The sequence below is a fragment of the Athene noctua genome, chromosome 2, assembly GCF_965140245.1.
Source record: "Athene noctua chromosome 2, bAthNoc1.hap1.1, whole genome shotgun sequence".
In the NCBI taxonomy this organism is placed as follows: domain Eukaryota; kingdom Metazoa; phylum Chordata; class Aves; order Strigiformes; family Strigidae; genus Athene; species Athene noctua.
The window spans coordinates 155,509,343-155,535,488 of NC_134038.1; the positions used below are offsets into that span (position 1 = coordinate 155,509,343).

Sequence of the window (26,146 nt, forward strand, 5' to 3'; positions counted from 1 at the left end):
AAGCCAGAAGTGAGAAAGATGAATTATACTGCCTAGGCTAAAGGTGAGCACTATGCTTACATTTCTTCTATGAATAAATGTCCTGTTTAAAAATAAATAAATAAACGAGTTTCCCCACTTCATCCTTGTTAAAAAGAACACAGTAAAATTCCTGACAGTTGCTATTCTTTCTAAGAGTTGATCATGTGAAACTTTAATGTGCTTTCCTTGTTTTTAGTATATAAAAGTCTAATCGCTGCTTACTCTAGTGGGTTTTAAAGCTGTCATCACTTAAGTCCATAGAAAACCAAAAATAGTATCTTAAATAGAAATTACTTTTTGCCTCTAATGATTTTTAATGCACATATTCTAAGTCAGTAATTAAAACATAAAAGCAGATCCAGGTCAAATCATGGTTTAGATGACATTTAATCTAAAACGCTTGAAAGCAGCTTTCATGGGTATCATTGCTAGCTTTGTCATCTATATAAAAATGTAATATATTTTTGCAAACTTGAAAATGAAAATTTAGAGGGACACAGCCTGACAGCAGAGACCCGTAGTTTATCCTTCTCATACATAAGCTAACAGCTGTGCTGCACGCATCATCACACATGTAGCTCAAAAGGAAAACATGTTCAACAAGGCTTTTTACTTCTCAGCTGCTAGAAGAAACTGGCAACCTTTGGCATGGTTAAGTTTCTTTTAACAGAAAGCGGCAATACATATAGTTGACTAGGCTGGTGGTATGCAAAACTACCTTGCTGCCTTTTTTCTCTTAAAATATGATTCTTCTTTCTTAAATAAGGTTGGTTAATGAACCAGGAGAAATATTGATGGGTTTAATAAGGGAACTGTTAAAAACAGGCAGCTCCTCAATTTGCTGGGAATAGTTCAGTTTGGTCTTGCTAGAGATGAAGCAGTTCCATGCAAGATGCTTTCAGTGTCTGGCCCTGAGAAACTTGGGTTCTTTCTAGCTGTCAGATTTTTCATCCTGGTGTCACGTTATGTGTCTTCAAAGCAAGAGGCAACTGTTTTCTGTCATGTGCCTGTCTCTTAACATCTGTATTTCCACTTCAGCAACTAAATGACTAAAAGCAAAGACGGGAGGGTAGGGTAGCAAGCAGCCATTAATTAATTTCACTGTATAAAACTACAGATTATTTGGGGCCAGAAGGAGGTAACTGTCACAGGACAGTGGTCTCTTCCTGTCATGTGTGTGCTGCAAATAAGGCAGTTGCCAGAAATGACTGAACCAAAGAGCCGAATGACAGGTTCTAAATTGAGAACAGCTTAAACCTTCAGGACTTTAAAACCAAAGCACACAGCATTTGGCAAAGTCACACCTATTAAATGATGAAATCCTGAGTAGAAGGAAGAACATGGTAAAGAGACAAGCAGTAGTTGCTCACTGGGCTGTTCCAGATTAATTGCATTTTGACTGGCTCTGCAGACATTTGTGTATGCCTCAGGGACTCTTAACATAAGGAAAAACAGCTTTATATGTAAAGAAAAATGGTAGTGAGACTTCAGACTTGCTCCCTACAGCATGTTCTGTGTGTTCTTTCACTCTTGGCTTAAATGAATACAATGGTGATGATTTTATTTTGCCTGGGAAATTAGTTTCCCTTGCTGATTTCTTTTAAAGTATGTAATCCACCTAGAAACGTATTTGTCATTTTGTGCTGGTAATGAATCTTCTAATTTGTCAGAGTAAGAGAATTAGAAGACATTGGCCAATAAATATAGCCACAAAATGGTTTACCCCTTCCTATCCTGTTCCATCCCAAAGTCCATACCTGGGATTCTTGTGAAAAGCCCTGTGTGATGGATATCTGCAGCACTGTGCTCTGAAATGCCAAAAAGAGCGCAGACTGTTTCCACCAGACTCTGAAGCTGCATCCTCCCCTTCTACCTCTCTGGTTTTTAATTGCAGGCATTGTATTGAAGCTAAGGATGGTCGCAAGAAATAGGTAAGCCTGTCTCAACTTTTGGGACCTTGATGGCTGAGAAGGGTAAAATGCAGGAAGAACTGGGTGAGTAGTCTGTCTGAGCACATGAATAAATAAGGCATTCTAGGTAATTTGTCGGCCTGATTTCGATACAATCCTCTGTAGCTTCTAAATGCCTCTCAAATTCTCTGAGGAAATGTGGTGCCCCATTTTATAGTTGGTGGTTGGAGGCAGAGAGAACCAAAGGGCAAGTACATGGCCACACACAAAGTTTCTGAATAAAAGAAAATTAAACACAAGTATTCTTGGTTCCAAGTTTAACATCCTCATTTTTGAAGCAGACTTTCTGTTCATTTAAACAGTGTGTTTACTATGTGTCGTAGGGAGTTCTTCTCTTTAATCAGTGCTTTGGGGAAAAATCTTGGTAGATATAAGGTCTATTTGCAGGTGGGGTTTTTTCAGTTTATTTTTCTCTGGTGTATCTTACACTAGCTGCTGCTGATTACATTCTCTCAGTGATACCAAGGTCAAATAAGAATCTGGGGCTTTTGTGTCTCAAGAGGTTTGTTTTGCAAATGCCAGAATACATTTTTCTATCTTGTTTAAGTGGGAGCATTAGACTTTGTCCTGGGCACTGATGAAGCACATTTACTTATTGGCATTGCTGCTTCAGAATTTCCTTCAAGTGCCTTAAGTGGAGTTAATGTCATTATTTTTTTCCCCAGTCCTAGTCAAATTGACATAGTGAGTGGGACCAGCAGGTTTAGAGATGTGGCTGAAATCCATCTAATTCTTGAACACCCCAAGAAGAGAGCTTGTGAAGATGTTGTGGCTAGTAGAAATCTGCTTCAGAGTTTGGAGAATGTCACATGTGACAATGAAACTTTAAAATAATCTTTTAAACCATCTTTTCCTTCTTCCCATATGTACTCTGTCCTATTAAGTTTTGCATGTTCAGATCAAGAAGCAGCAGTTGTGACCTGTGTGTTGCAGAGATCATGTCTTTGTGAGCCGTCCGTACTGGAGTTATCTTCCAAGCAGGCTAGAAGGAAGTCACATCCAGCTCTGACAGAACAGCAGAATTCCCTGTTGGGAGTAGGGGGCGTAATTGAAATGGGAGTCAAGTTTTGGTCTTCAAAAGTGTGAAGTCCACTTACTTGTTGTAGGACAAGTTGTCTGGCAGCTTTGGAAACAGGACCTCTCTTTCCTGATCATACTCCCTACTCCAAATTAAGATGATCTGATGGTCTGTGGTTATGGTTCTGTGAATGCAGCGTGATGACTGCATAGATGTGCTGTAGGATGGGGGGCGGGGAGGAGAGAAAAGAAAATGGAGTATTCTTTTAGTAGAGATGCGCACTGCGGCTTTTTGAAAATGCTTATACTTTCAGTGTACAACGTGTGAACATTGCTTAATATAGCGTAAAATGAGAGTGGGTAAGGCTCTGTGTTTACTGTTGTCGCCATGCTGCCAAACCTGTAAAGCTATGTTTTAGTCTTCACAGCAAAGTAAGAGTGCTTTTCTGTCCTTCAGTAAGAGGACTCCATTCTGTTTTAAAGAGATTAGTGGCTAAATTGCACTTACTACTTGAACGTTAGAGATCTAATGTCGTTAAATTACTACTGAAAGCAGATGAAAAGTGCCACAGTTACTGTGTTGTGCTTTGTTTTAGTGTTGCCACTTTCACACAAAGGGCTTTTCAGCCAGGTGTTAGCCCTCTAGGAAGTTCAAAATGGTCAACTTCAGTTGACAGCTTTGTTTGGAAACCTTTCTAACTATGTCAAACTGAACTAGACAGTTAACAGATTTGCCACCCGTCACCCCAAGTGCAATGGGAAAATTTTATTTGGGAACATGGAAGTCTGAAAGCGAGAAGAATAAACTGTGGTTACTGTTACTTGGTGAAGGGTTGTTACTTCGTATTTCTGAAGATACAAACTCTGGCAATCATCAGAGCACTAAAAATGTACTTGGATTTTATCCAAATACTTTAATCTTTTAATGTCTGTTACAATTATAAAAGAGCTCATTGAGTTAATGAAACATACTGTAATGAACTTACTAATTGCGTATTTTTACATTGTTCTCTATGGAATTGAATCTCAGCTGTGTGCCATGTTGCACAGGTGAAATAAATCCTTTTTTTTTTTTTTTGGCTCATGGGATGTTTACATGATGGTTTAAGATGAGCAGGTTATATTCCTGCTTTCCTCTTTGCCCCTACCCATTCCTTATGGTGGTCCTGATGCTCGAGTGAGTGAGTGGCAAATGTGTTGAAGGAGCTAATCTGGCTGAAAATGTGTCTTTGGTTTTGGTTTGTGGGGTTAATTTTTGGATAGTCCATCTGTGAACTGGCCTGCTGGACAAGTGCCAGTGCTGGCACTGGGGAGGAGGAGGCCAGGCCATGACATTGGGGAAGCAGAGGCATCAGATCTGCTGTGGAGGTGGACTTTGTCAGAAGCCTGAGATTTTTGGAGTAGAAAGATTTCATTTTAGTGGAGAACATAAGGATGGTGGCTCAGGATGATGTATGTATTACAGTATTTTTAACATAAAATAGTTATGAGGATCCATTTTCTTGCTATATATTAACTTAGAGTCATGCATGTTATCATATTATGCAGCAAAGGCACAGTGTCCTTTTGCCTGTTGCTGCCAGTCTCTCCCTGTTCTGTAGTTAGCATTTAGTTCTAGCAGGTAAAATACTTGGCAATAACTCCTAGGTGCAATCAAGAGAGTATTAAACATTTGAGGCACTCTATTTGTTTTTAGGATAATAGAGAAGAGCATCACACAGCAAGTGCTGGTTCATTTTGAATGTTTTTTTATGATAGAAGTTGATTGAGTTGCAGCACCAATTGATGACAGTTGATGTTCTGGCTCTTAAGAAGGAAACTGCCATGAATTGTCTTGCAGAATAATGTAGCTGGTGCAGTTCAGCCCTCAGTGTGCAGACAGCGCTGGTTGCCTTGTCTGGATGCTTGTATTGTGGGAAGGTTAAGCGCTCAATTGGTTGATTAGCCAATTTGGAAACAGTGAGTGTTTTGCTCGTTCTTGGCATAACTATGCATGTTCCCAGAGAGGCTGGAGCAGGAGCTTCAAGCCGAGCATGGAGATAGGGAAACACAGCTGTGCCGTCATCAGCTTTTGACAGTGAGTACTAGCTGTAGTCATTTGGGGTGTCTTAGAGAACCTTTGTAATTGTAGTTACTTATGAGATAGAAGATACTTGGAGAAGCAGATCGTACATACCACAAAAGTGACTTTTTAACTGATAACAACTTTTTACCTCAGCAATAAAGTAAACTTATTTACTAAATTGCTCGTATTATTCATGAGTCAAGCTTCTTTGTTAAAGTGTTTCTACTTTTTTTTTTTTTCTGGTAGTAAAACAGGAAACAATTGTAACACCTCTCTTTAATTCTAATGGCAGTGGCTGAATTGGTGGCTCTTCCCCCCCCCCCCCTTTTTTTTTTTTTTTTAATAGCCCAGCATAATAGCATAAATTAGATTTGGTGGGGATTTAAGTTCACATGTGGATGGTAATTTTGGAGTGAACACATCACTTGTTGTGCTGTACCTACTAAAAGGGAGAGACAATAAGCTTTTCAAGTGTTGTCTGCTGCTTAAATGACATGACTCTCTAGAGCTTATTATTCAAGTTAGTAGAAGGATGATGTCTGCATCACTCTTTCCTCTTTCCCTGGTCTATGTGGATTTTAATGTTGAATAAATTGTGCAGTAAAATTATGGGGCAACCACAAATTGTAGCAGGTGCTTGAATGTGATGTATTGGACTGTAACACAAAAGCAATTTTCCTGTCAGAAGTAAAGTTTCATCTTGATCTTTAAAATCTTAGTTCAAGTTATGGAGGACTGGAATCTTTTTTGAATGAGGGCTTTTGGATGCCAGCTGCAAAGAGTTATAGAGATAGTTGTTCGTAAGTTGTAACCAATGGCTGGTTTTAGTGTGCTTAAAGAATCTTGTTATGGCATTGAAGGTAACCTGCTACAGAGGCAGCTCTTTTTGCTCATTGTGTGCACAGCTGAGTACAGAAAAGGCACAGTTTTTGAACAGAGGTGGGCAGGCTAGGACTTCAGGAGTGCTTAGAGTCATTATATCAATGTATTCAGAGGATCACAGAACAGTTGAGGCTGGAAGGAACAACTGGAAGTCATCTTGTCCAATCCCCAGCTCAAGCAGGGTCATCTGTTACTCATGGGTTTGAAATACAGAGATGAGCAAGGGGTGTTCTCATGTTAAAATGCTCAGATTTCCTGTTACCAAGTGTCATATTTAATGTGGTTTAGTAAGCTTTACATAGGACACGTCTCTCCTGGAAATGGCTGGGTGAATGTTAGTCAAGTTTCTTCTGAAAGGTTTCTGGTATCCCTCCAGAATACCCTTTGCATTCTGGTTGTATGAATCTGGAGCTTGCCCTATTCTTGGGCTCTTCAGTATCTTTTTGCTTGTGTTTTACCTTAAAGTGATCTTATGGTTAACCTGGCTGGATAATGGAGAAGACTGCTCGGCTCTTCCTGATCTAGAATTACAAATGATGGCCCCAAGGTATGTGCCAGCATTGAAAGTGAGGCTGATATCTGGTTGGGATGTGCCTGGAACAGTGGTTCCAGGCTTTGCAAGTACACAGACTGAGCAGTACTCATCAAAGCAGGATGGGATCAATGTTAGGGATGGGCATATGCACAGTAGTTTCTTTTGGGATGTGACTCTGTCTGCATTTGTTTCTGTAGCATCTCTGTATTTCTCTTTCCAAAGTGGATTTAATAATGTCCATTAAAATGCCACATTAGTCTCAACAGCTGATGTTGTGTGGTGATACAATCTCTTTAATGCAGAATAATTCAAGTTATTCCACAAGTTTTAACTATAGACAAGATCTCTAATATTAACTGTGCCATACTACTTTTTTTTTTTTTCCTGGATGGCCATTACTGTGTTTCCCATTTGCAGTCTTGTTTTGCTGAATGTCCTTCAGAGATCCAGCACTGGGAAGTCCACAAGTGTTAAGGGCAAATTGTTCATTGTGAATATGACAGTGTGAACTGGCAGAGAGCAAGGAGTCTACAGGGGTAGATTCAGAGACTGTATAGTGCTGAGAAGTCAGGAAAATGTAGAGTGTTTTGACTTTTAGCAGTTTTGATGCACTAATTTCAGTAAGCATAAGAGAAACAGTGCTGGTAGGAACACCTCTGTAGATGGAGCTGCTTCCTGCTGCAAGATTACTGACAGGGTTTTTCTTAACTTCTCTTGTTTTTTGTCATCTTTGAAGAGCAGTGTCAGTGCCTGAAGCAAAAGGCCAGTGTCTTCAAAACCTGTGTCCTGATTAGACTCATAAATGATACCCAGTCCTTCTTTTGCGTTTTACTTTTGATGAACATGGTGAGCATCAGGCTCTGCTTATTCACTGTGAAGTATCAATGTGTCTGTTTTCCACGGTGTATTTCTTTTCAGAATGATGTATTTAGAAAATAATTCTGTTTCAACCTTTGACATCCTGTCTGTGCTGTCAGTTAACTTGGTTATTTCCTTTAGCATTCGTGCATCTCTGTTGTCCTCTCTTCCTCCATTTGACTGTTAACTTCCTGACTATACCATTAGTTCCTCTGTATGTGTCATAAGCATTGAAAGGGTAAAAAATTCTCTGTTTTTTATACTGCTGCTTCATCTTGCTTCTAGCAGGAAGTTTAGGGTTTCTCCCAGCCTTGAGCTTATCTTCTTGTATCTATTATCTCCTCTGGTATATAGTCAGTCATCATTGTCTTGATTTGGCCTCTACTGAAGCAAAGCAATGAAGTGTTATCATCTTGACTCAGGATGCTCTTTTGTATGCCCTTTCTAGCCTCCTGATTTATCGAAATGCTGGAAAAGTCCTAAGTACTTGATACCTGCCATGGTCTTTAAATTCCACATGCTAGGCAGGTACTCGGCACCTTTGAAAAACCATGCTTTTTTGGTGAAGGCTCACTTCTTTGGCTGCTGGGTTATTGATGTGGTGGTTGTTTGTGGGGGTTTCTGGTATTTATTAAAATTTCTTAGAATAGTCTTTAGAATATTTGAGTTTGGTACTTTCCTGATCTCTTGTATGAAGAGCTCAGATATTAACATCTTTAGTAAACAGAGCATCTTTATCGGACTGGATAGTATATGAGTGTTAATTAAATTGCCACAAGGGGTTTGATTATTCAAGGTATCTGAAACAAGCTTTTAGTCCTGTCTCTTCTGAATTACAGACATGTTACTAAAAGTTCCTTAGTAGAAGGAAAGCAATCTTCCAAGAAGCAGGGGAGTTCAAGATAAATAAGTACCTGAATTTTTCTGGTATACTTCAATATGTGCTTTAGAAGCAAGACCAGACAGCCTGCTTGCTTGTATTCTGAGTACATCCAGGCTGTTCTCTTCCACCTTTTCTTTTCAAGCACCCTTTAAAGCCTATTTTGCTCTTAGAGTATTTTTTTTTAAAAGTGGACCTGTCAATGATAGTGAAACCTCAACCACATGCTTCCTAAGAAGAGGAACAAGATGACTATGGGAAAGGTAAAATACTTGGAATGAAATTGTGAAGAAAGGTTATGGGTATTTGAGAATGAGACAGGTAATAACCACACAAATATTTATCATCTTTCCTGGGAGGCTTCACCAGGGGCAAAACTATTCTGTTCTGTGCATTTCACACCCACATTCCTAAAATCTCCTCCAGTACTAGGTTTCCAGTTATTTCGGAGCAGAGAAGTGGTGTATTTAAACCTGAAGGGTCCAAAGCTCATTTTGTCATAATATTTCACATAACATCATGCATTTCTGGGCTAATGATGCGTTATTGATCAGCAGATGAGCAGATTCAGCATCAAGGAGATGTTCCCATTGGGAAGCTGATGGACCTCTCTGAACTGTGGAAGTCTATTGAGTTGGGTCCGGTCTTCCTGTGTTGGTAGCTGCTGCAGAGTGGGTGTCAGCCCCCCTGGGTTGTCTTCTCTCTGAGATCACCCCCTCTTTTCCATCTCTTACTAGAATATAACTCATAGCTCCTGTAGAGCTTTATCCTCCAGTTGTGGCAAAGTGTGGGTTTCATTGACATGGGTCTGCTGGGCCTTTGACTCCTGTCTAGTTCAGGGGTGAATAGTACCAAATGTGTAACAAAAGGGAGAAGGCAGTGTGAAAGCCTTTTTATGTACACAAAGTGTACCTCCAGCCTGCTGGCTTCTGTGCCCTGTTTTTATTTCTTGTAAACATGTTCTACCGTCTCTGCAGCTCCTTAGACTTGGCTGTTCAGTCATGCAGTTTAACTCCAAAAATAACTCTTGGGATATTAAACCAGCACTGGATTATCTTTCCTAAAATTATTAATCAGACTTGGTCCCTGAGGGACCTTCCAGTTGAACTTGCCACTTAGTTTCTGTTTGCTGGGGTGGTGGGTGCCAAACAGAGGAAGCTGAGGTTTGGCAAGAAAGCAGTTCCTTACGTGAGGTCCTGAGCAGAGGGACCTGTGCCTCTGCTCCCACTGCAGGTCCCTGCGTGGCCCGCCAGGGCTCAGCTACCCACTGGCACCCACCATGTCCTGCCTTGTCCTGGCTGTTGTACTGCCCTTCCTTCCGTTCACCGTAAAGAAATGACATCAGAAAACCTGCCCACGACTGGGGGGCAGGGGAATCTGTGCCAGCTCCAGGTGATTTGTATATATGCTGCATTTTGTTCAGGGAGGAGAAACACATGCTTTGATTTATTAAATTCTCAAATGCACATGGTGTTCTTTGGTCGCTTTTTAATCATTAACTTCCTTACTCGAGCTGTTCATGAAATGACCTGGCCAGCAGTTTGAGTATTACCCCTCTTCTGTAAAAGAAGAAATGAGCTGTTGTAGGCTGCTGTTTTCATATATGACCAGAGCTGCAAGTCATTTAACTCCTATTAGTCTGCATTTTTTCTCCTGTCTGTAGAGTAAGAATAGAGTTTATTTCTTGAGATATGTGCTCTGATACCTCTAAGTTATTTAACGTACTTTGAGATCCTTGTATGGAAAATGCCAAGAAAACTGCAAAACAAGTTTAAAAAAGAAGAGTTCTACTGAGAACTAATTTCATACATTAATAAAACCCAGTTTGCCACATGCAATGCATAGGTAGAAGGGGAAAATTCAGTCTTTTACTGACATGTGTGCTGAATTAATCCCTCAGAGCCAGGCAGGTAAATTGAGAGCTTGCATGTCTGTGCTGATGCATTTTTGTGCTAAATTCAATATACTCTGATTTCCAACTTGAGCGTTTATTACTCTTAGTAGACCACTGAAAGCATTGCATAGCATGGTTGAAATGCAGGAATATGCTGCATGTGGTAATAACAATAACTGGCAGAATTTGGACTTTAATGGCCTAATCTGTCATAGTTCTGAAAAACCCCATTGATTTAAGAAAGTATACTCAAGTGGTAGGGATGTTTTGGTTGTGGGGGTTTCTCCCTCAAATTACAAAATAGTGTGGTGCTGAGCATGGAAGTTCCTTAAACCTCCTCCAGGTTACAGCTACATGCACGTATTAGGGAAAATAATGGGAAGTTGCCTTCCTTTTTCTCAGATCCCTCCTCTGTTTCATACACTGATACTCACATGTGCATCCTGTTGCCTTCAGCTTCTGCCTTGAAAAACAAACATTGTAAAAATGAGTTGCAAAGTTGCTCTTACATGTCAGTGCTTCTCAGATCCCACTGGGAGAGAAAAAGGAATCACACTTGAGAAAACTCCATAACTAGACCTTTTAGCAACACCCGTATCCTTTTCACTGCTTGACTGCTGCTGGCATAACAAAAAGTAGTTCAAGTCACTTTGAGTTCTTCATTCACGTCACTGAATTGGAAGTGTTTCACACCAGGGATTGTGCCTTCCTTATTTTAGTGGGCAGTGTCTAACACACTGTGTACCACTGGAATAAATAGTAGGTAAATTGTCAGCACTGTAGATTGCAGAACTTTCTTTGCAATTGTAATTTTGTGATGACAGCTAAACCTCTATTTTGTCCTAAAAAAATCCCCAAACTTGTTTCTGGCATTGCCACATAGGTAGAACAAAACTAAATTATCTTTTGGATCCTGCATTGGATTAATAAGATTATAAACTAGGAAAAAAAGTCAGGACATCTGATGAGGATGTCCACTGAGAAACAGACATAAATTTGTAGTGATGATTTTATATATGTTTTTCATCATTCAGACTACACCGGTGTCTCTGATTTGGTCTTCTCCTGGTGGGAGAAGTGGAACTACATCCATTTGTGTTCGTTAAACGATCTGTCGCTTTGCTTTGTGTTTTATGACTGTATAAGCGTATGTATGTTAATGATTATAATTATGTAGGAGATCTGTGCTAGCCTGCATTAAAAGCTAGTCACACTGAAATTGTCTTCTGAGTGCTGTGTCAGACTCCTCTTGCACCTTACTTTTGAATGCAAATGCTTATTTTCCATAGCTAGATTTGGTTAACTTACCATCAATTTTCCTTGACTCCTCTTTCTTAAACCATTTGCTTTCTTCCTGTGTGACTTGTTAGGACGGACCACAACTTGCTAAGGCAATATGAGCATTAATGCCCACATTTGTATGTGAGAGTGGAAGTTTTCTGCAAATTTATTGTTGCGTGATGTTGTTTTGCTTTCATAGTTGTGGCCATTGGTCATGAATCAGTGTGTTTTGGTTTGGTTTTTTTTTTTTTTTTTTTCCTCCAGCATTCATCGTGAGCTTTGGAGTTAGCTTATCTCCTAGGGGAAGTACTGGGCTGCTGGTTACCTTCCCTTTATCTCTTATGCTGAGAGGTGACACTGTTCTGAGTTGCCTTCCCTGTCTTCCCAGTTAAAAGAGTGTTTGCCTATGCATTAGGTGGATTCTATTGTTTTTATAGGTCTCCCATCTCTCTCTCTATGTGTGGCCTACAGATGATATTTTTTTTTTTTTTTTTTCATGAAAACTGCAGAAGTAGTATGACGGGGGGAGAGATAAAACTGTTGAAAATAAGGACTTACTCATCTGAAGTGATCTTCAGTCAAGTCTGTCTGGCAGGAGCTGCTGCTGCTGCTCTTTTTGTGTTGCGGCCAGTTAAACTCAGGCTCTGGCTGAGGCTTCCAGCATCCCTCCTGCCAGGGATGCAGTGCCGTGCCAGGGCACACAGGGAGAAGCCTGTCAGTCAGGCACTGGGTCAGCCAGCTCTGCTTAAGCACTGCGGGCGGCTTAATACCAAAACGTCACCAGGGTGAGACTACCGAGGACTGTTCTGCTGAGGAGGTGGGAAACACCGTCACGGTGAGTGTGGGAGCAAAAAGGCGCCAAGGTCGCAGTTTCATTTGACTGTCGAGGTGGATTAACAACTCACTGCTGCCAATAAGTCTTGCTTTTTCCCCCTTCCACCCCCACCCTGCCATGTTGTACCACCTCTGGGAAGCTGTTTGGCTTGAACATGATAAAATCCAGATGACTGAAAATACTTTTTTGCTGGTTAGTTGAGTCAGTGCGCTACGCAGCGAAGGCAGCGCTCGTGGGAGATGCAGATGGCAGGAGCATGAGATGTCAGAGGAGAAATGGGGGAGACTTTGCATCTGCTCAGGCTCTATGGGAGAAAAGACAGCCAAAAGTGAATGACTGACTGTTCTTAATGGCCAGCAAGACAGTTGCATGCTTTAATTGTGTTTATTCCTGGTCCCTGTAACATCTACCAAATGTTAGACAATATCCCTGTGTTTCTTAATCACGTTGTTTATTCTTTCAAGGCGCTTCCTGCAATCCAGTCTTATTTATAGACCATCCATTGTCTTATTTACTGCCTTGTGCTTTGCTTTGTGGTGATGTGTGATCCTGTCAGCATCAGAACTGCCATTGTTGGAAATAAATTGCTGGAATGTTAAAGTTCATCAATTGCTTTTATAGTGTGTGTTGAGAACCCTATGTAGAATGTAGCAGGGCTTGCAAATATGGAGGACTGAGCCTTTTGAGCGCAGACCAGAGGGGAGACAAGAAAAAAGAAAAGGTAGAGCCATATACCTGAAGGCTGGACAAACTCCCACTTCCACGTAGTATGAGACAAAGGTACAAAATTTCTTGATAAAGGGATGGTTTCATGATTTTATCAGGCTGACCTGAGTTCATGCTTCTGCTGCAGTTGGAGAAGAGTTGTTAGACTGGGTTAACTGAAGTGGCACCTGATGATGGTCAGAGGTTTTATTTCCTGTACCTGTTCGTTTAGCTTTTGGATGTCTGGTATATTCTCTCAGCTCATCTCTTGCCTTAGCTCTTTCAAAGGGTATATACGTGCAAGCATGTGTCCATGCTTTCACCACTTCCTTCTCTTTTCTGCTAAGAAGAAGTGGAACTGCACCTCTGGGGATTTCTACAGCTTCTCTCGTTTTGTCATACGTGATGGCGTTTTGCCGGGTCTCAGCAGAGCGTCTGGGAAACGCCACGATCAGCATGGAGGTGTTGGCAAAGCAGGCAGGAACCTCACAGCCTGCAGTGCATGGCTTGCCGTGTCTGAGAATCGCAGAGCTCCGCTACTTCAGTGGCAGTCCTGCTACCACTGAGCTGGGAGAGGGGTGCAGAAGGTTTGTTTGCAAGCTCAGAAAGGCACTACACCCACTTGAAAAATGTTTGTTGTTGTTACGAGGTGACAAACTTTGATGAGCCAAAAGAGATGGAATTTATATTCTGCAAAACCTGAGGATTTGGTTCTTCCTCCTTCCTTTCCTGCCCCAAAATTCACAGCCTGCGCTATTTGACGTGAGATCCTATTGATATTCATATTCTTGCAGAACTATGATGTTTCATGTAGCTGATTATATCGCTGTTAATGTATACTATATCCTTGTGTATTCACGTGTCTGAGATTTACCATAAAGAAGTATTTATATATGGGTATCTCTGGATCCGTTAGGTGAGGATATGTGTGTGTGTGTGTGTGCATGTATATGTGGAAACTGCTGTGTGTTCTGCCTTCTTCCTGACATCCTGGTTGCTATAGTGCAGTGATCTATTTGTGAACACCCAGAAGATCATTGCTATAGTTAAAAGAAACAGTGTTTCCTGGCCACAACTTCCTGGGCAATCTTTCCTCCTGGAGCGCCAGCTTTAACAGATTCGGTCACGTTCCCTGGGACTCCAGGAGTGACACTGTAACAGGAGCTTCCTCTAGTTTGTCACTTCTCCCAACTAGCATATTTAATAATATTTTAAAATAGTTTTTCTATTTAAATCTAATGCATGCCTATTATTCACCGTACATTTCAGTGCTTCAGCCATCTTTCTAACAGACTGTCGAGCTGTGCAGCGTGTTGTGGCGTTGTGTCCTGCGTTTGCTTCTGTAATATGTGCCATTCTTCTGCTCTCGCACATACACACATATGTTTTCCTCCACCTGCCCAGCTAAGCAAAACGCAGGAGTCGAAGCGGCAGCACTGGAGTTCTGTCTGAACTGCTGTATTTTTTTTTTTTTTTTTTTCCCCTTCTCCCTGCAGGTGTGAATGAGAGAGACTCTCTGCAGTATTTAGTGTCCAGTTGTACTGGCTCCGAAGAACAGCAGCGTCGCAATGCCCCCTCCTGCTGATATAGTGAAGGTGGCGATCGAATGGCCAGGTGCCTTCCCCAAGTTAATGGAAATAGATCAAGTAAGTGCCTGTGTATGTGTGCTCGGCTGGCCCTGTGCAGAAATAAGTTCTTCTCTGCTCATGTGTGTTTCTGCATTTCTGTGTACTTAGATGCACATGCATGTTTCTGCGAGTGCATGTGTAGTAAAGGTGTTTTTTATAAGATCTGTAACCCTCTTCCTCTTTTACTGCTTAATGGTTTTGATGTGTTTAGCTGGTCTTTTTATATGCTTTTTCTTTCTAAACAGCTGCTTAAATAAGGCATTTACTGCTTGTGTGACTCACTTAACACTTTTGTGCCTTAGTTTGTTCAACTGAAAAATTGTAGTAATATTGTTACCTATGAGTGGAAAGTCTTCAAATTTTTAGTCAGTGCTTTGCATTTGGAGTAGGATCATACTGAATGGCTGCAGCAAGTGCAGAATTTGGAACTTAAGTTAGTGGTGCACTGTGAGCAGGAGGATCTCTGCTGTTCCATACAGGAATCTCAGGGGCTCACCTGTTTAGGCAGTTATTTCTAATGCAGTGACCCCATGGACTGACTGAAGGCAGGTACAGAAGCTAACAAATTCAAAATTATGAATTATGGGCTCTTTGTAGGAATTTTGGGGGTGGGGTTGGGGGGAAACGAACCAAATCAAGTTATACAAGTACTGTGTTTTATGTTCTGGAATTCTCCGAGCTTGTTTTTTGTGGCAGATGTATTAATATTAAAAGCAACCTCTTTAATATTTAACAGCTTACCCATAACGTTTTGAAATCATACAGCATGTTACCTGTTCAGAATAATTATTATTTCTGTAAATAGAATTCAGAGTGAAGGAAAGCATTTCATAATGTGCTTTAGACCCTAGTGTATCTGGGGACCAAGTACATAATAAAGTTCTATTGGAGAGGAGAAAATTTTAATTCAGGCTGAAAATGTTTTACTGAAATGGGATCCTAATTTCTTTGTGCAGTGCAATCAGTTTCACTTCTAGTTAACCCTTCTGTGGCATGCCTGTGAAATTCCTGTGTGAACTTTGGAGAAACATGGTACTAGAGGGTGGCTGGAATAACAGCAGTATGATATTTTTTTTTAGACACTCTGAAAGCCCCTTTAGAGGAAAAGGGAGTTCCCAAGTGGTTAGCACTTTGTAGTTTGATTTCCAGACCTGCCAAGCTTCTCCATTTTCATTTGCTGAAATTTTTTAGTAAGCATATATCTACAGATACAAATCTCTTGCCTTCTGGGCTGAAGAATGTTTTACTTTTTTGTTCTTATATAACAAATGGTAGACACTGTGCACATAGTGTTCAGGGAAAGATGTGTGTTAGTCATGATGAACAACAGCTTATTGCTACCAAGTACAGCAGGGACAAAAATGAACAAATATTATGCAGTCTCCATCCAAGCAGCAGTAAAATAATGCCAAAATGATTGTTTTTAATTTACAAACAAGCTTAAAGTAACTCTCCAGAAAAACTCATACTTTATCTGAAATATTAGTTTACTGTTCTGGAACCTTGTTTTTACTTTTATTGTGTAAGATTTAGAGAGAAAGATCAGTGCTGACTTATGTTGGGTAGAACTCTTTCAACCCAGCCTGCCAAGCTGTCTGCAAGCTTCCTTATGTCACTTTATGGGGAGGAGGAGGAAGAGGAGGGAAAAGGTAGAAAGAGAGAAGGTTAACAGTGGCCTACTCCTGATGCAGGGGGAAATGTGGGAGTGAAGTTTGAGGGTCTTATCCCTCACCATTCTGGCATGGAGAATACAGGTGTGGTGACAAGAAACGAAGATGGAAAAGAAACATCCCTTACTAATACCCATACACACAAACCCACACATTTGCCTTTTTCAGGGATGGGAGCAATGTGGGAATGAGTGCTGAAAACATACAGCATGATGCATGCTTCTAAACACACAGCTCTGTCTTTGGTTCACTTAATGCTAACTTTTCCCCAATCTGTTTCCTTTAAAACATCTATGTAGTTGAAGAGCTGTAGTGGAGGAGATGATTCATGCCTCAGATGGCTATAGCTGTCGGAGATGATAAAGGGGAGGAGGGAAAAGAAGGCAGAAAAGAGAAATGACGTGCCCATTGACCAGACATTGCAGCCAGGGCCTGTCTCCCAGGTGGGATCTGCTCATTCAAGCACCCTTTAACATACATTCAGAAAATCCTAAAAGCTTTGCCTTACCAGTTTCTTCCCTCTCTGATACCTTACCAGCAAGAAGAGTATTTAAGAGAACAACACTGTATTATTACTCTAAAAAGAACAACAAAAACCCTCACTGTACCATGATGCAAGTTCTTTATTATTCAGGGTACTGAGGATATTCCAAATATTGAAGTACAAATACCGTATCAGAGATCAGAGGAAAATCTGAATTTGGGTTTTTCTTTTTTTAGGTTGCTTGTTGTATATGCTTGGTAGCATTTATTTATATTCTGTTGCACAGTATCCCAATTCACCTGCTGTGTATATGCATATTTTACTTAGCAATGAAGAGAATAACATGTTTTCAAAATGAGGAAATGTCATTGTGAAACCACAGTGATTGGCAGTGGTGTACTGGAAGGGGTTGCGCCTGAAAAGAGCTCATGAGTATTTTTTCCACCAAGTGTTGTTAAACTTACAGGAAAAACCTTCCCTTCAGGCGCATGACTTCTGACAACCTGGCCTCCATGAGGCACAGAGCTTTTTCTAGTTGATGCTTCTTGCTATGTTTCTGTAGGTTTGTGAACCTGGGTTCATCAATGATGGTTTTAACTTTAATCATACAAAATTAGTCGTACTGAATTAGACTGCCTGTACAATTAATATACAACTAAGTGCTTTTCAGAACCAGCCTCTGTGTCTAAAATTTCTTCTCATTCATTGAAATGTACTATTTCATGTCATGGTTTTACAACCGCTTTTTTCTGGGGAAGTTGCTTTAAACAAGGAGGGCAAAACTGCATGTTATTTACTGCCCTCTCTAAACCTAGCAACTGGCTGTTGCCTGTGTGCATTAAAGCTGACTTTAAAGCATGTAGAAGTTAATGTCCTTTTCTGCTTTCTTCTTGAGAGATGGACTTGACTGAATTCAGTTACTGTCTTCCAGAATACTTTTTTTCATTAGGGTTTCCCCCCATTTTCATCGCTTTCCTCTATTTGAAAAACAACATGTAGTCTCTTGCCCGCTGCATAAATCTCTACTAGCAATAGTTGTTAGCTTTGTGTGGAAAGGTTTTGGTAGCGGTGGGGACTACAGGGTTGGCTTTCTGTGAGAAGCTGCTAGAAGCTTCCCCTATGTCTGATAGAGCCAGTGCCAGCCAGTTCCAAGATGGACCCACTGCTGGCTGAGCCCACCAAGGACAGTGGTAGTGCCTCTGTGGTAACATATTTAAGAAAGAGAAAAAAATGTTGCTGTATGACAGCAGTTGCAGCTGGAGAGAGGAGTGAGACTATGTGAGAGAACCAACTCTGCAGACACCAAGGTCTGCAGAAGAGAAGGAGGGGTAGGAGGTGCTCCAGGAGCTGGAGCAGAGATTCCTCTGCAGCCCATGGTGCAGACCATGGTGAGGCAGCTGTGCCCTGTGCCCAGGGAGGTTAATGGGGGAGCAGAGACCCACCTGCAGCCCATGGAGGACCCCATGCCAGAGCAGGGAAATGCACCAAAAGGAGGCTGTGACCCCATGGAGAGCCTGTGCAAGAGCAGGCTCCTGGCAGGACCTGTGGCCCTGTGGAGAGAGGAGCCCACGCTGGAGCAGGTTTGCTGGTGGGACTTGTGACCCTGTGGGGGACCCACACCAGAGCAGTCTGCTCTTGAAGGACTGCACCCCGTGGAAGGGACCAGAGATGGAGCAGTTCGTGAAGAACTGCAGCCTGTGGGAAGGACTCACATTGGAGAAGTTTGTGGAGGACTGTATCCTGTGGGAGGGACCCTATACTGGAGCAGGGGAAGAGTGTGAGGAGTCCTCCCCCTGAGGAGGAAGGATTGGCAGAGACAATGTGTGATGAACTGACTGCAACCCCCATTCCCCATCCCCCTGCGCTGCTGGTGAGGAGGAGGTAGAGAAAATCAGGAGTAAAGTTAAGCCTGGGAAGAAGGGAGGGGTGGCGGAAAGGTGTTTTTTAAGATTTGGTTTTATTTCTCATTACCCTTCTCTGACTGGTAATAAATGAAACTAATTTCCCCAAGTCGGGTCTGTTTTGCCCGTGACAGTAATTGCTGAGTGATCTCCCTGTCCTTATCTCAACCCACAAGCCTTGCGTTATATTTTCTCTCCCCGGCTCCAGTTAAGGAGGGGGAGTGATAGAGTGGCTTTGATGGGCACCTGGCATCCAGCCAGGGTCAACCCACCACTGTACTGTGGTCGAAATTAATTTTTAATTAAAAGCTTTGATTACGACGTTAAGAGCTGAGTATAGGGATGATCTTCCACTTTTAAGTCTTCCTGTCATGTAAGGGGAGGAATGGAAATGGGTTGGTGTCTGAATTTGTATTGGGATCTTTTTGTGGACTTCTTAGGGATGCAGTCTGGGGAAGAAATGAATGGTAGACACTGAATGCCTGTTATCCTCCCAATTTTCTAGCTGATTATTCTGGAAGATGTTAAGGGTAGGGCTGCGTGGGCTCTGTACAGGTGAACCATGATGCTGGTTACTCTGTCCTCTCTTCTTTTTATTTGTCCCGTAAATAACCATTTCATAAAAGGATATAATTTCTTGTGTTCGGATGGAAATTTGCATGCTTTAATTTGTGCCCATTATGTATAACTCATTCTCATCTGTTGAATCTTTTTACAGCACAAATTATTTTAGGTAAACCAGTGCTGGGTTTAGGTTACCCGGATACTTTGTTCTGTGGATTTACAGCTTCGCTGTCCCTGCTGTAGGGGAAGCAGCTTCCAGGAGACGCACGAGATAGGTATTTGGGGACAATAACTATTTTAACTTATCCCATTCAAATCCACTCTTGTGTTTTAACACAAGCTGTACTAAAACCAGATTTCTCTAAACTCGGGGATGAACTTTCTCACCACTGGAGGAAAACACTGTTCCTGTGAGTAAAGCAAATGCTGATTACAAATGGAAGGGAAGCACAATAGGGTTTTCTTGCCTTCATCCTATCTCTCAACTCTGCTTGAGGTGATGCTGTACTATGGAGAATGGCACTCTGGCTTGTCCTTCTAACTTGTGCTAAGGACTGCTGTAGAGCTTGGGCTCCTGTTGTTCATAAACTAGCAGGGAATGTTGCAAACATGTGGAAGATGTTCTTGTTTTCATTTTTGTGCCTTACCTTGCAGCGATGTTCTCCTCCAGGGTAGTCTGATACAGTCCAGCACTTAGGGTCCTGCTATGAAAATTATCTGCTCAGCATTTTTCAAATGCTTTGAGGGAGGGTTATTGTTTATGTGCCATTCATACTTTTTTATTCCTCCTATCTTGATGCTGCTAATTTTAGACTGGAAATCAGGAATTATTTCTTTCCAGAAAGGCTTGTTAGGCATTGGAATGGGCTGACCAGGGAGGTGGTGGAGTCCCCATCCCTGGAGGGGTTGAAGAGTCGGGCTGAACCAGCGCTGGGGGATCTGGTGGAGTTGAGAACGGTCAGTGTGAAGTTAATGGTTGGACTGGATGATCTTCAAGGTCTTTTCCAACCTAGATGATTCCATGATTTTGTGAATGGTTTGTAATTAAACTTGGCCATGCAATCCCTATCTCCAGGTTTACCTTTATCTGTGAGATCATTAAATGTAGATTAAATTAGCAGATATGAATCTTTACATCAGACAAAAAAGAAAACCACCAAAAAAACAGGAGGGGGAAAAGAAAAGGCTGCGTTTTCTTTTCAAAGCACAAATCTGGTACAGCGGGCAAAATTTACAGGAGCAGTGTCAGATGACAATTTCACATTAATACAGTGCAGAGCAGGACATGGGAGAAACCATGGGCTGCTTTATGTTAATGCTTTCTCTAAGATTTAGATTTAATCAGCAAGTTTATCTTTTAAGAGTGTCTTTCAAGTTGTCTCTTCTCTTCTGCCAGAGTAGGCTATAAATGTAATTTTATTTTTTTTTTTCTTCAGAGAAGTCATTGTATTTCACTGCATATTGAAAGGAAACCAATGAAATTGTTTTATAAAGGGAACTTCCAAATCGTTTTGGGCTTCAGACGTAAATCTGGACCCATGGGGATTTTTAATTGATCTAGTGCAGTGTTTCTCAAACTGTGGGGAGAAATGTAGTTCAAAAGGGATTGTGAAATGCTTAATTAGAGAAAAGAAAGTGGCACGTCACTTATGCCATGTGTGTGAACTAAGAATAGCTGTAGTTTCTGCAGGTGCTGTCACTAGTAATAGCAGTATACTGATACAATCCTAGCATCACAAGTCTAAATGTATGCAATATTAGTGAGCATCAGCATCATTCAAGTAGTGAAGAAGAGGAGGGTTATTGATGTCTCTCTTTACCTGAGGCTGTGCCATGAAGTGTTACTCCCTGCACTTAGTTCTGGCTCTAGACCCCAGCCTGCAAAATTATATAAACTCTTATCCAAAAAGTGTAATAGTACTGCAGTAGCTGGAGTTACTGATGCTTTTTGGTATGAATGCTGTGAAGATTTCTAATGTTATTGCACGTCATGAGTTTAAAGTAGTCAAGGGAAATGTCAGTGCCTTTAACAACTGACAACATATCAGTTTCTTGAAGAGAGAGGACTAGGAAGCAGTTCATGGGGGGTGGGGGAATGTTATACTGACTTATAAAAGTGTTCCCTGTCTGGATTTGCTAGCAGCAGCTCTTTTCAGTCAGGTTGGAGAAGGGAGTTAGTGCTTGAGGCTGGACACTGCAGCTGTATCTCAGCCATTCTGAAGGAGAACCTTGATTGCTGCTGATGGGAAACTTGCCCGAAGATAGATGAGCCAAAAGGTGTCTGCTTCTTTCAAAAAGACTAAAGAACACTCAGCTAGCTTAAGCCAGTTTGCTAAAGGTAGGGCTTGCTTAAAATCAACTTTTAGGTGTTAAACAGATGCTAACAATTATTTAATAAATTTTATTGCTCCTTGTTGTACCTGTCAGTATTTCAGCTTCACGAAATCAAAGATGAAACTGTTCATAAAGGAAACACTAACCAACAGATAAATATTGTGAAAATATTTAACATTTTCATAATAATTTCCGTTTCGCTGCCATCAGGGATTATTAGTAGAACTGGTAAGGAAATCACGTCCACTAACTTGATGTCCAAGAAAGAAAAAGGCGCTAATGAAAGGTCTCAATTTTTTATTAAAAAAAATAAATAAATTGTTCAGCAGCAAGAATAACCTCAGAAACAATAATGCATGTTTTTTAATGCACTGGATATAATTCAGTGCACTCACACACATATACCCATAGACAGTGCTTTGTTAACATAACATTGTTATTACAATGGGTGTTGAAAAATATGATTTCTTTTCTTACAGGACTGTGGGCTTGGAATAGTCATCATTAGAGCTCTGGTTCTTTGCTGTGGTGGCAGCCAGCCATGCTGGATGAAAGGGCAATGTTATCATCACATGTTATGTTTTATCAGTCTGGCTTGTCCAAAGCCACATACTCACCGGTTCGTTGGAGTCTTTCAAGGCTGCAAACTGACGTCCTGTGGTCTGTGGCTGGGAACTCATCACTGAAAAATACGTAAAAACTTTGTCTTGCACTGTTGAATACAGAGACAGCAGCAGAGCTCAATAGATTGAAGAGGCAACAGCTGTGGAGAAGAATTAGAAATTGTAAAAGAAATGGGAGGAAGAAGGAAATAGAAATATTTAGTGAGTTGCAGTCTACTGGATGCTATTTATGCTTTCTACTTGGTGCTGTCTTCTACATTAGGAAGCATTAGTTAAAGGCAGTGGCTGTTAGGTATTTTTTTACAGAAGTGGGAATAAAGCCAGGAGACACTTGAGGTCCAGCAGAAATAGCGTCCCAGTGTTCTTGATCTCCAATATAAAGGATGTTCAGGAAACAATATTTTAGGAATGAGATTAAACACTGCTCTCTGTGGTTTGGGTGGAGTTTTTTGGTTGGTTGGTTGGCTGGTTGTTTTTTGGATTTGCCTTTGGATTTTTTTCTGGCTCTGATTTTTGCTAGCCCCATAGTGCTACGCCATAACCTCCCCATTGGAGCCTGAATTTTGCTGCCTGCAACTGATGGTATTGTCAAGATGAAGGCTGAACATGACTTTAAGACTGTTGCATCCACAAAGGTTTTTAAGAAACAGCAGGACTTTCATCCCTTACAATTTAATTCTGCTATATTTAAAGGAGATGTGTAATGATGACATTCCTGGAGTTACGCACCAGTGAATTAATTACAAGGTACTTCATTCACATTCTGGCCAGCTGGAGTATCCAGGTGCACTTTATGATTCAATTATAGTCTCCTTATAGAACTCCAAGATTGTAGTACCAAAGAGAGTAATACTAAAAATCCCACGGTATAAATTTTTTGCACCTTCATGTAGAGACTTTTCTACCCTGGTAGACCAGTGGTGTGTCAGTCATGAGCTGTGGGTTTGGGGTTTCTTCATTTAGTTTTCAAAGGTGTGCTGACCTCATAAAGTGGCTGTGTGAAGAGCCACATCTTTAGGCCCTGCTTTGTGTTTTAAACTGTATTTTAAATATGTGGTGTATGTTGCATGCAAATATGCTGTAATGCACAGTGGTAGGTCCCTAGGTGTGTTATAACTCTTCGACACTCCTGACTGCAAGTTTTTGGTGTCTCTATTTGTGAAGTACTTGAGGAAACAGACAGTGTTATAGCTTGTTAGGACCCTAGATGTGGAGTAAGAAGTTTCTGTAATATTCTGATGTGTGTGTTTGGTTTTTTTTTTATAATGTAATGTTTCACTGCTGCCTTGTTGTGCAGTCACTTTAACATTCTAAACATATGATCTGTGGGGCAATGCTTAGATCTGGTGAAATGCAGATTTAGGAGTGGTGATGTCTTTGGGGGAGGGAAGGGAGTAACTGAGGAAGCTGCAGCTGAAAGTGAAGGGGAAGAGGACATGAACACCCAGATTTCCCCAAGTCTTGTGTGCTCTGCACAACTCCTACTGCTATATTTATACCAAAGTGTTTCTACTGACACGTTAAAACTGCCACCTTAAGGGCTGTGATCTGAGCCAATAAAAGCTCTATCACATCAGCAGGCTGCACTCGCTGAGGGTTTTGCCTGTCGGCTCTGGGGTGCGAATGTTTCCTGCCTTGAGTTGTGTTGCTGCACCAACAGAACCGTGCGGTGCTGATCTGGCCTTGTCTGGGTTTTATGGTCTCTGTTACTGCAGTGTTGGGATGTCCCCATTCTTCAGGTATTCGCTCTCTGGTGCTCCTCTGAGTTAGGGAAATCCTCTTCTCCATCTTTTACAGATGCCCGATGTCTAATTAACAAGTCTGGTTTCACTAGTACTCCATAGTAGTCAATGGAGAGAGTTGATTCTCAGAGTGGTTCAGAGCAGTTTGAGGAGGCTGACGCCCAAAGTTCTCCAGTACTTCCCCCTTACAGGAGAAGACCTTGCCTCATGTCATGAGAAGCCAGGGGTGAAGTAGTGAGTCCTGGCATCTAGTCTTTGCCACCAGACAGTCCCACTTCTGTTTCTGTAGCCCCTGGTGTTTGATGGTAACAGATGAAGCCTCCACTCATTGCGAAAAGAGGTGTTTTTTAATAGTCATAAAAATGACTTTTGCACTTAAATATTTGTTAGCAGAATCATAGCAGTAACTATAGACAGAATGATGTATTTAATAGCTTGAGATTCTGTTTTTTGACAGATGCTCAGATCAGCAACAGAACTTTTTTTTTTATGCTGTTTTCCACTAACAGATGTGCTGCGTCTGCTATTTTTCTGTGATAGGTTTAACAGCAGCAGGGGGTAAGAGTTTTCTTGTTACTTCTTTGATCAAAAGGTGTCAGCCAGGGAAAGTGGTATCCCAATCATTATCCCAAAAAACTCTGAAACCAACCTGGAAAAAGAAAAAGCAATGAATTTCTGCTAGTCATTTGAAAAGGAAAACTTAACCTTGGCCTAAAAGAACCAGTCTACAATTCCCTGGTATAGCACAATCAAAGTATACTTGAACTGTGCGTTAACACAGGTTTCTACCCAGATTTAGCCTCTTGTCCTCTTTACAGTTCACACACGCACGTACACACGCATACACACACACACTTGCTATTTGATTTGGAAATGCTCTAAACCCAGGTTAGTGTACTGGTGGCTTGAACTGGACCTAGGGCTTGGTTAGTACTGGTGTATTGTTAGCTTCCTTCTGTTCATCCCACGATTTCCCTGGAACAAACCAGTGGCCTGGACTCACCCAGCCTAATGTTGCATGCCTGTGCTTCCTGGTGACTGGTTACCTCTATGGGGAACCTGAGGTGTAGGCATGAAAGGATGAAACTGGTGAGGAAATCAGAGTGGGAAATCTCAGTCTGTGTTCTGCAAGTTACTCTAGCTGTTCTACAAAATATTGCACAAGTAGCAAGGGCAGGTACTCAAGAAGACTTAAATTAGGAATCTTTGTGCATCTTAGCACACAAAACCTGGAAACCTGACCTGAGACACATGCAGGTGAGCACAGAAGTGGTGAGTAGGTATTGCTGCCTGGTGGATGTCATTAGGGCTATGCTTAGCCAGCATTTTGGATACCTGCACTAACCAGTCAGTGCAGATAAAGCTTTACTGGGTGTGTAAATTCACGTTGGCTCTAGTGCTGCCTGTGCTTGGTGTTGATGGCAGGATTCTCCCCCATGTGTGCAGATCAGTAAGTTGCAAGGCCTTAATGCCCCATTAGCGTTTCCCACTGGATTTCAGGTATCAATTTAATACGTGCCCTAGGAAAATACTTTTATACTAACCGATGTGTTCAGTGCAGATGGCTGTGATATGTTAGCTAAAGGGGTTATCTCCTGTAGGGAGCTTAATATTTACTTTGATCTGTGGTATTTCATGCATTAAAGCTACAGCTTGATCTTCTTAGAGTTTTAAATGAGCATCTCGGCATGTATAAAAGCACACTTCATTTTTACTAGTGTAGAGGACACAGAGGCAAAAACCCCAAACTAAAATGCGCTAGCACAAAATACTCATTTAGGTGAAGGAAAAACTGAAATATTTTTGGACTGTCTGATTGTAAGGAATTCTTTAAAATCCTTTGACTAATAAGGTGAATTTGACTTTTCAGTACTCTAAATGCAGCAAAGATATTATGTAAATTTCCATAAACATAATTTTGTCTAGACTAAAATAACAAAAAAGTCAAGTTCATTCTCTCTGAAATAAGGCAAATATTTACAGCCAGGCAAAAAACAAGTGTCTTTGAATGCCCTGCTGAGTGGATGTGCTCTGCAGAGAATAGAAATAGGCTTTTACCTCATCTTTGATGGTTCAAAAAAAAAAAAGTAGCTCACTTTTGTCTTCTAGTATTGCTGCATTCCTCTACATAAACAGCCGTGTCCTGTCACCGTTACTGAAGCATAGATATGTCTCTTAGGGCCTTCAGCAGCAGGACTGCAAAGGGATGCTGGAGGCGGCTGTGAGCTGGCTGGGAAGGGGCTGCGGGAGCTGGCCG

The 26,146-nt window shown here is 41.3% G+C and overlaps 1 protein-coding gene across 1 annotated transcript in view; it reads left to right on the forward strand.

Moving 5' to 3' along the window:
- Nucleotides 1-26,146, forward strand: part of ELMO1 (engulfment and cell motility 1) — a 306,139-nt gene that overhangs the window by 32,346 nt on the left and 247,647 nt on the right. The window contains exon 3 of the mRNA XM_074900796.1: nt 14,440-14,589. Coding sequence (XP_074756897.1) covers nt 14,512-14,589 — 78 coding nt within the window. The 5' untranslated portion in view covers nt 14,440-14,511. The remainder of the gene's footprint in view (nt 1-14,439; nt 14,590-26,146) is intronic.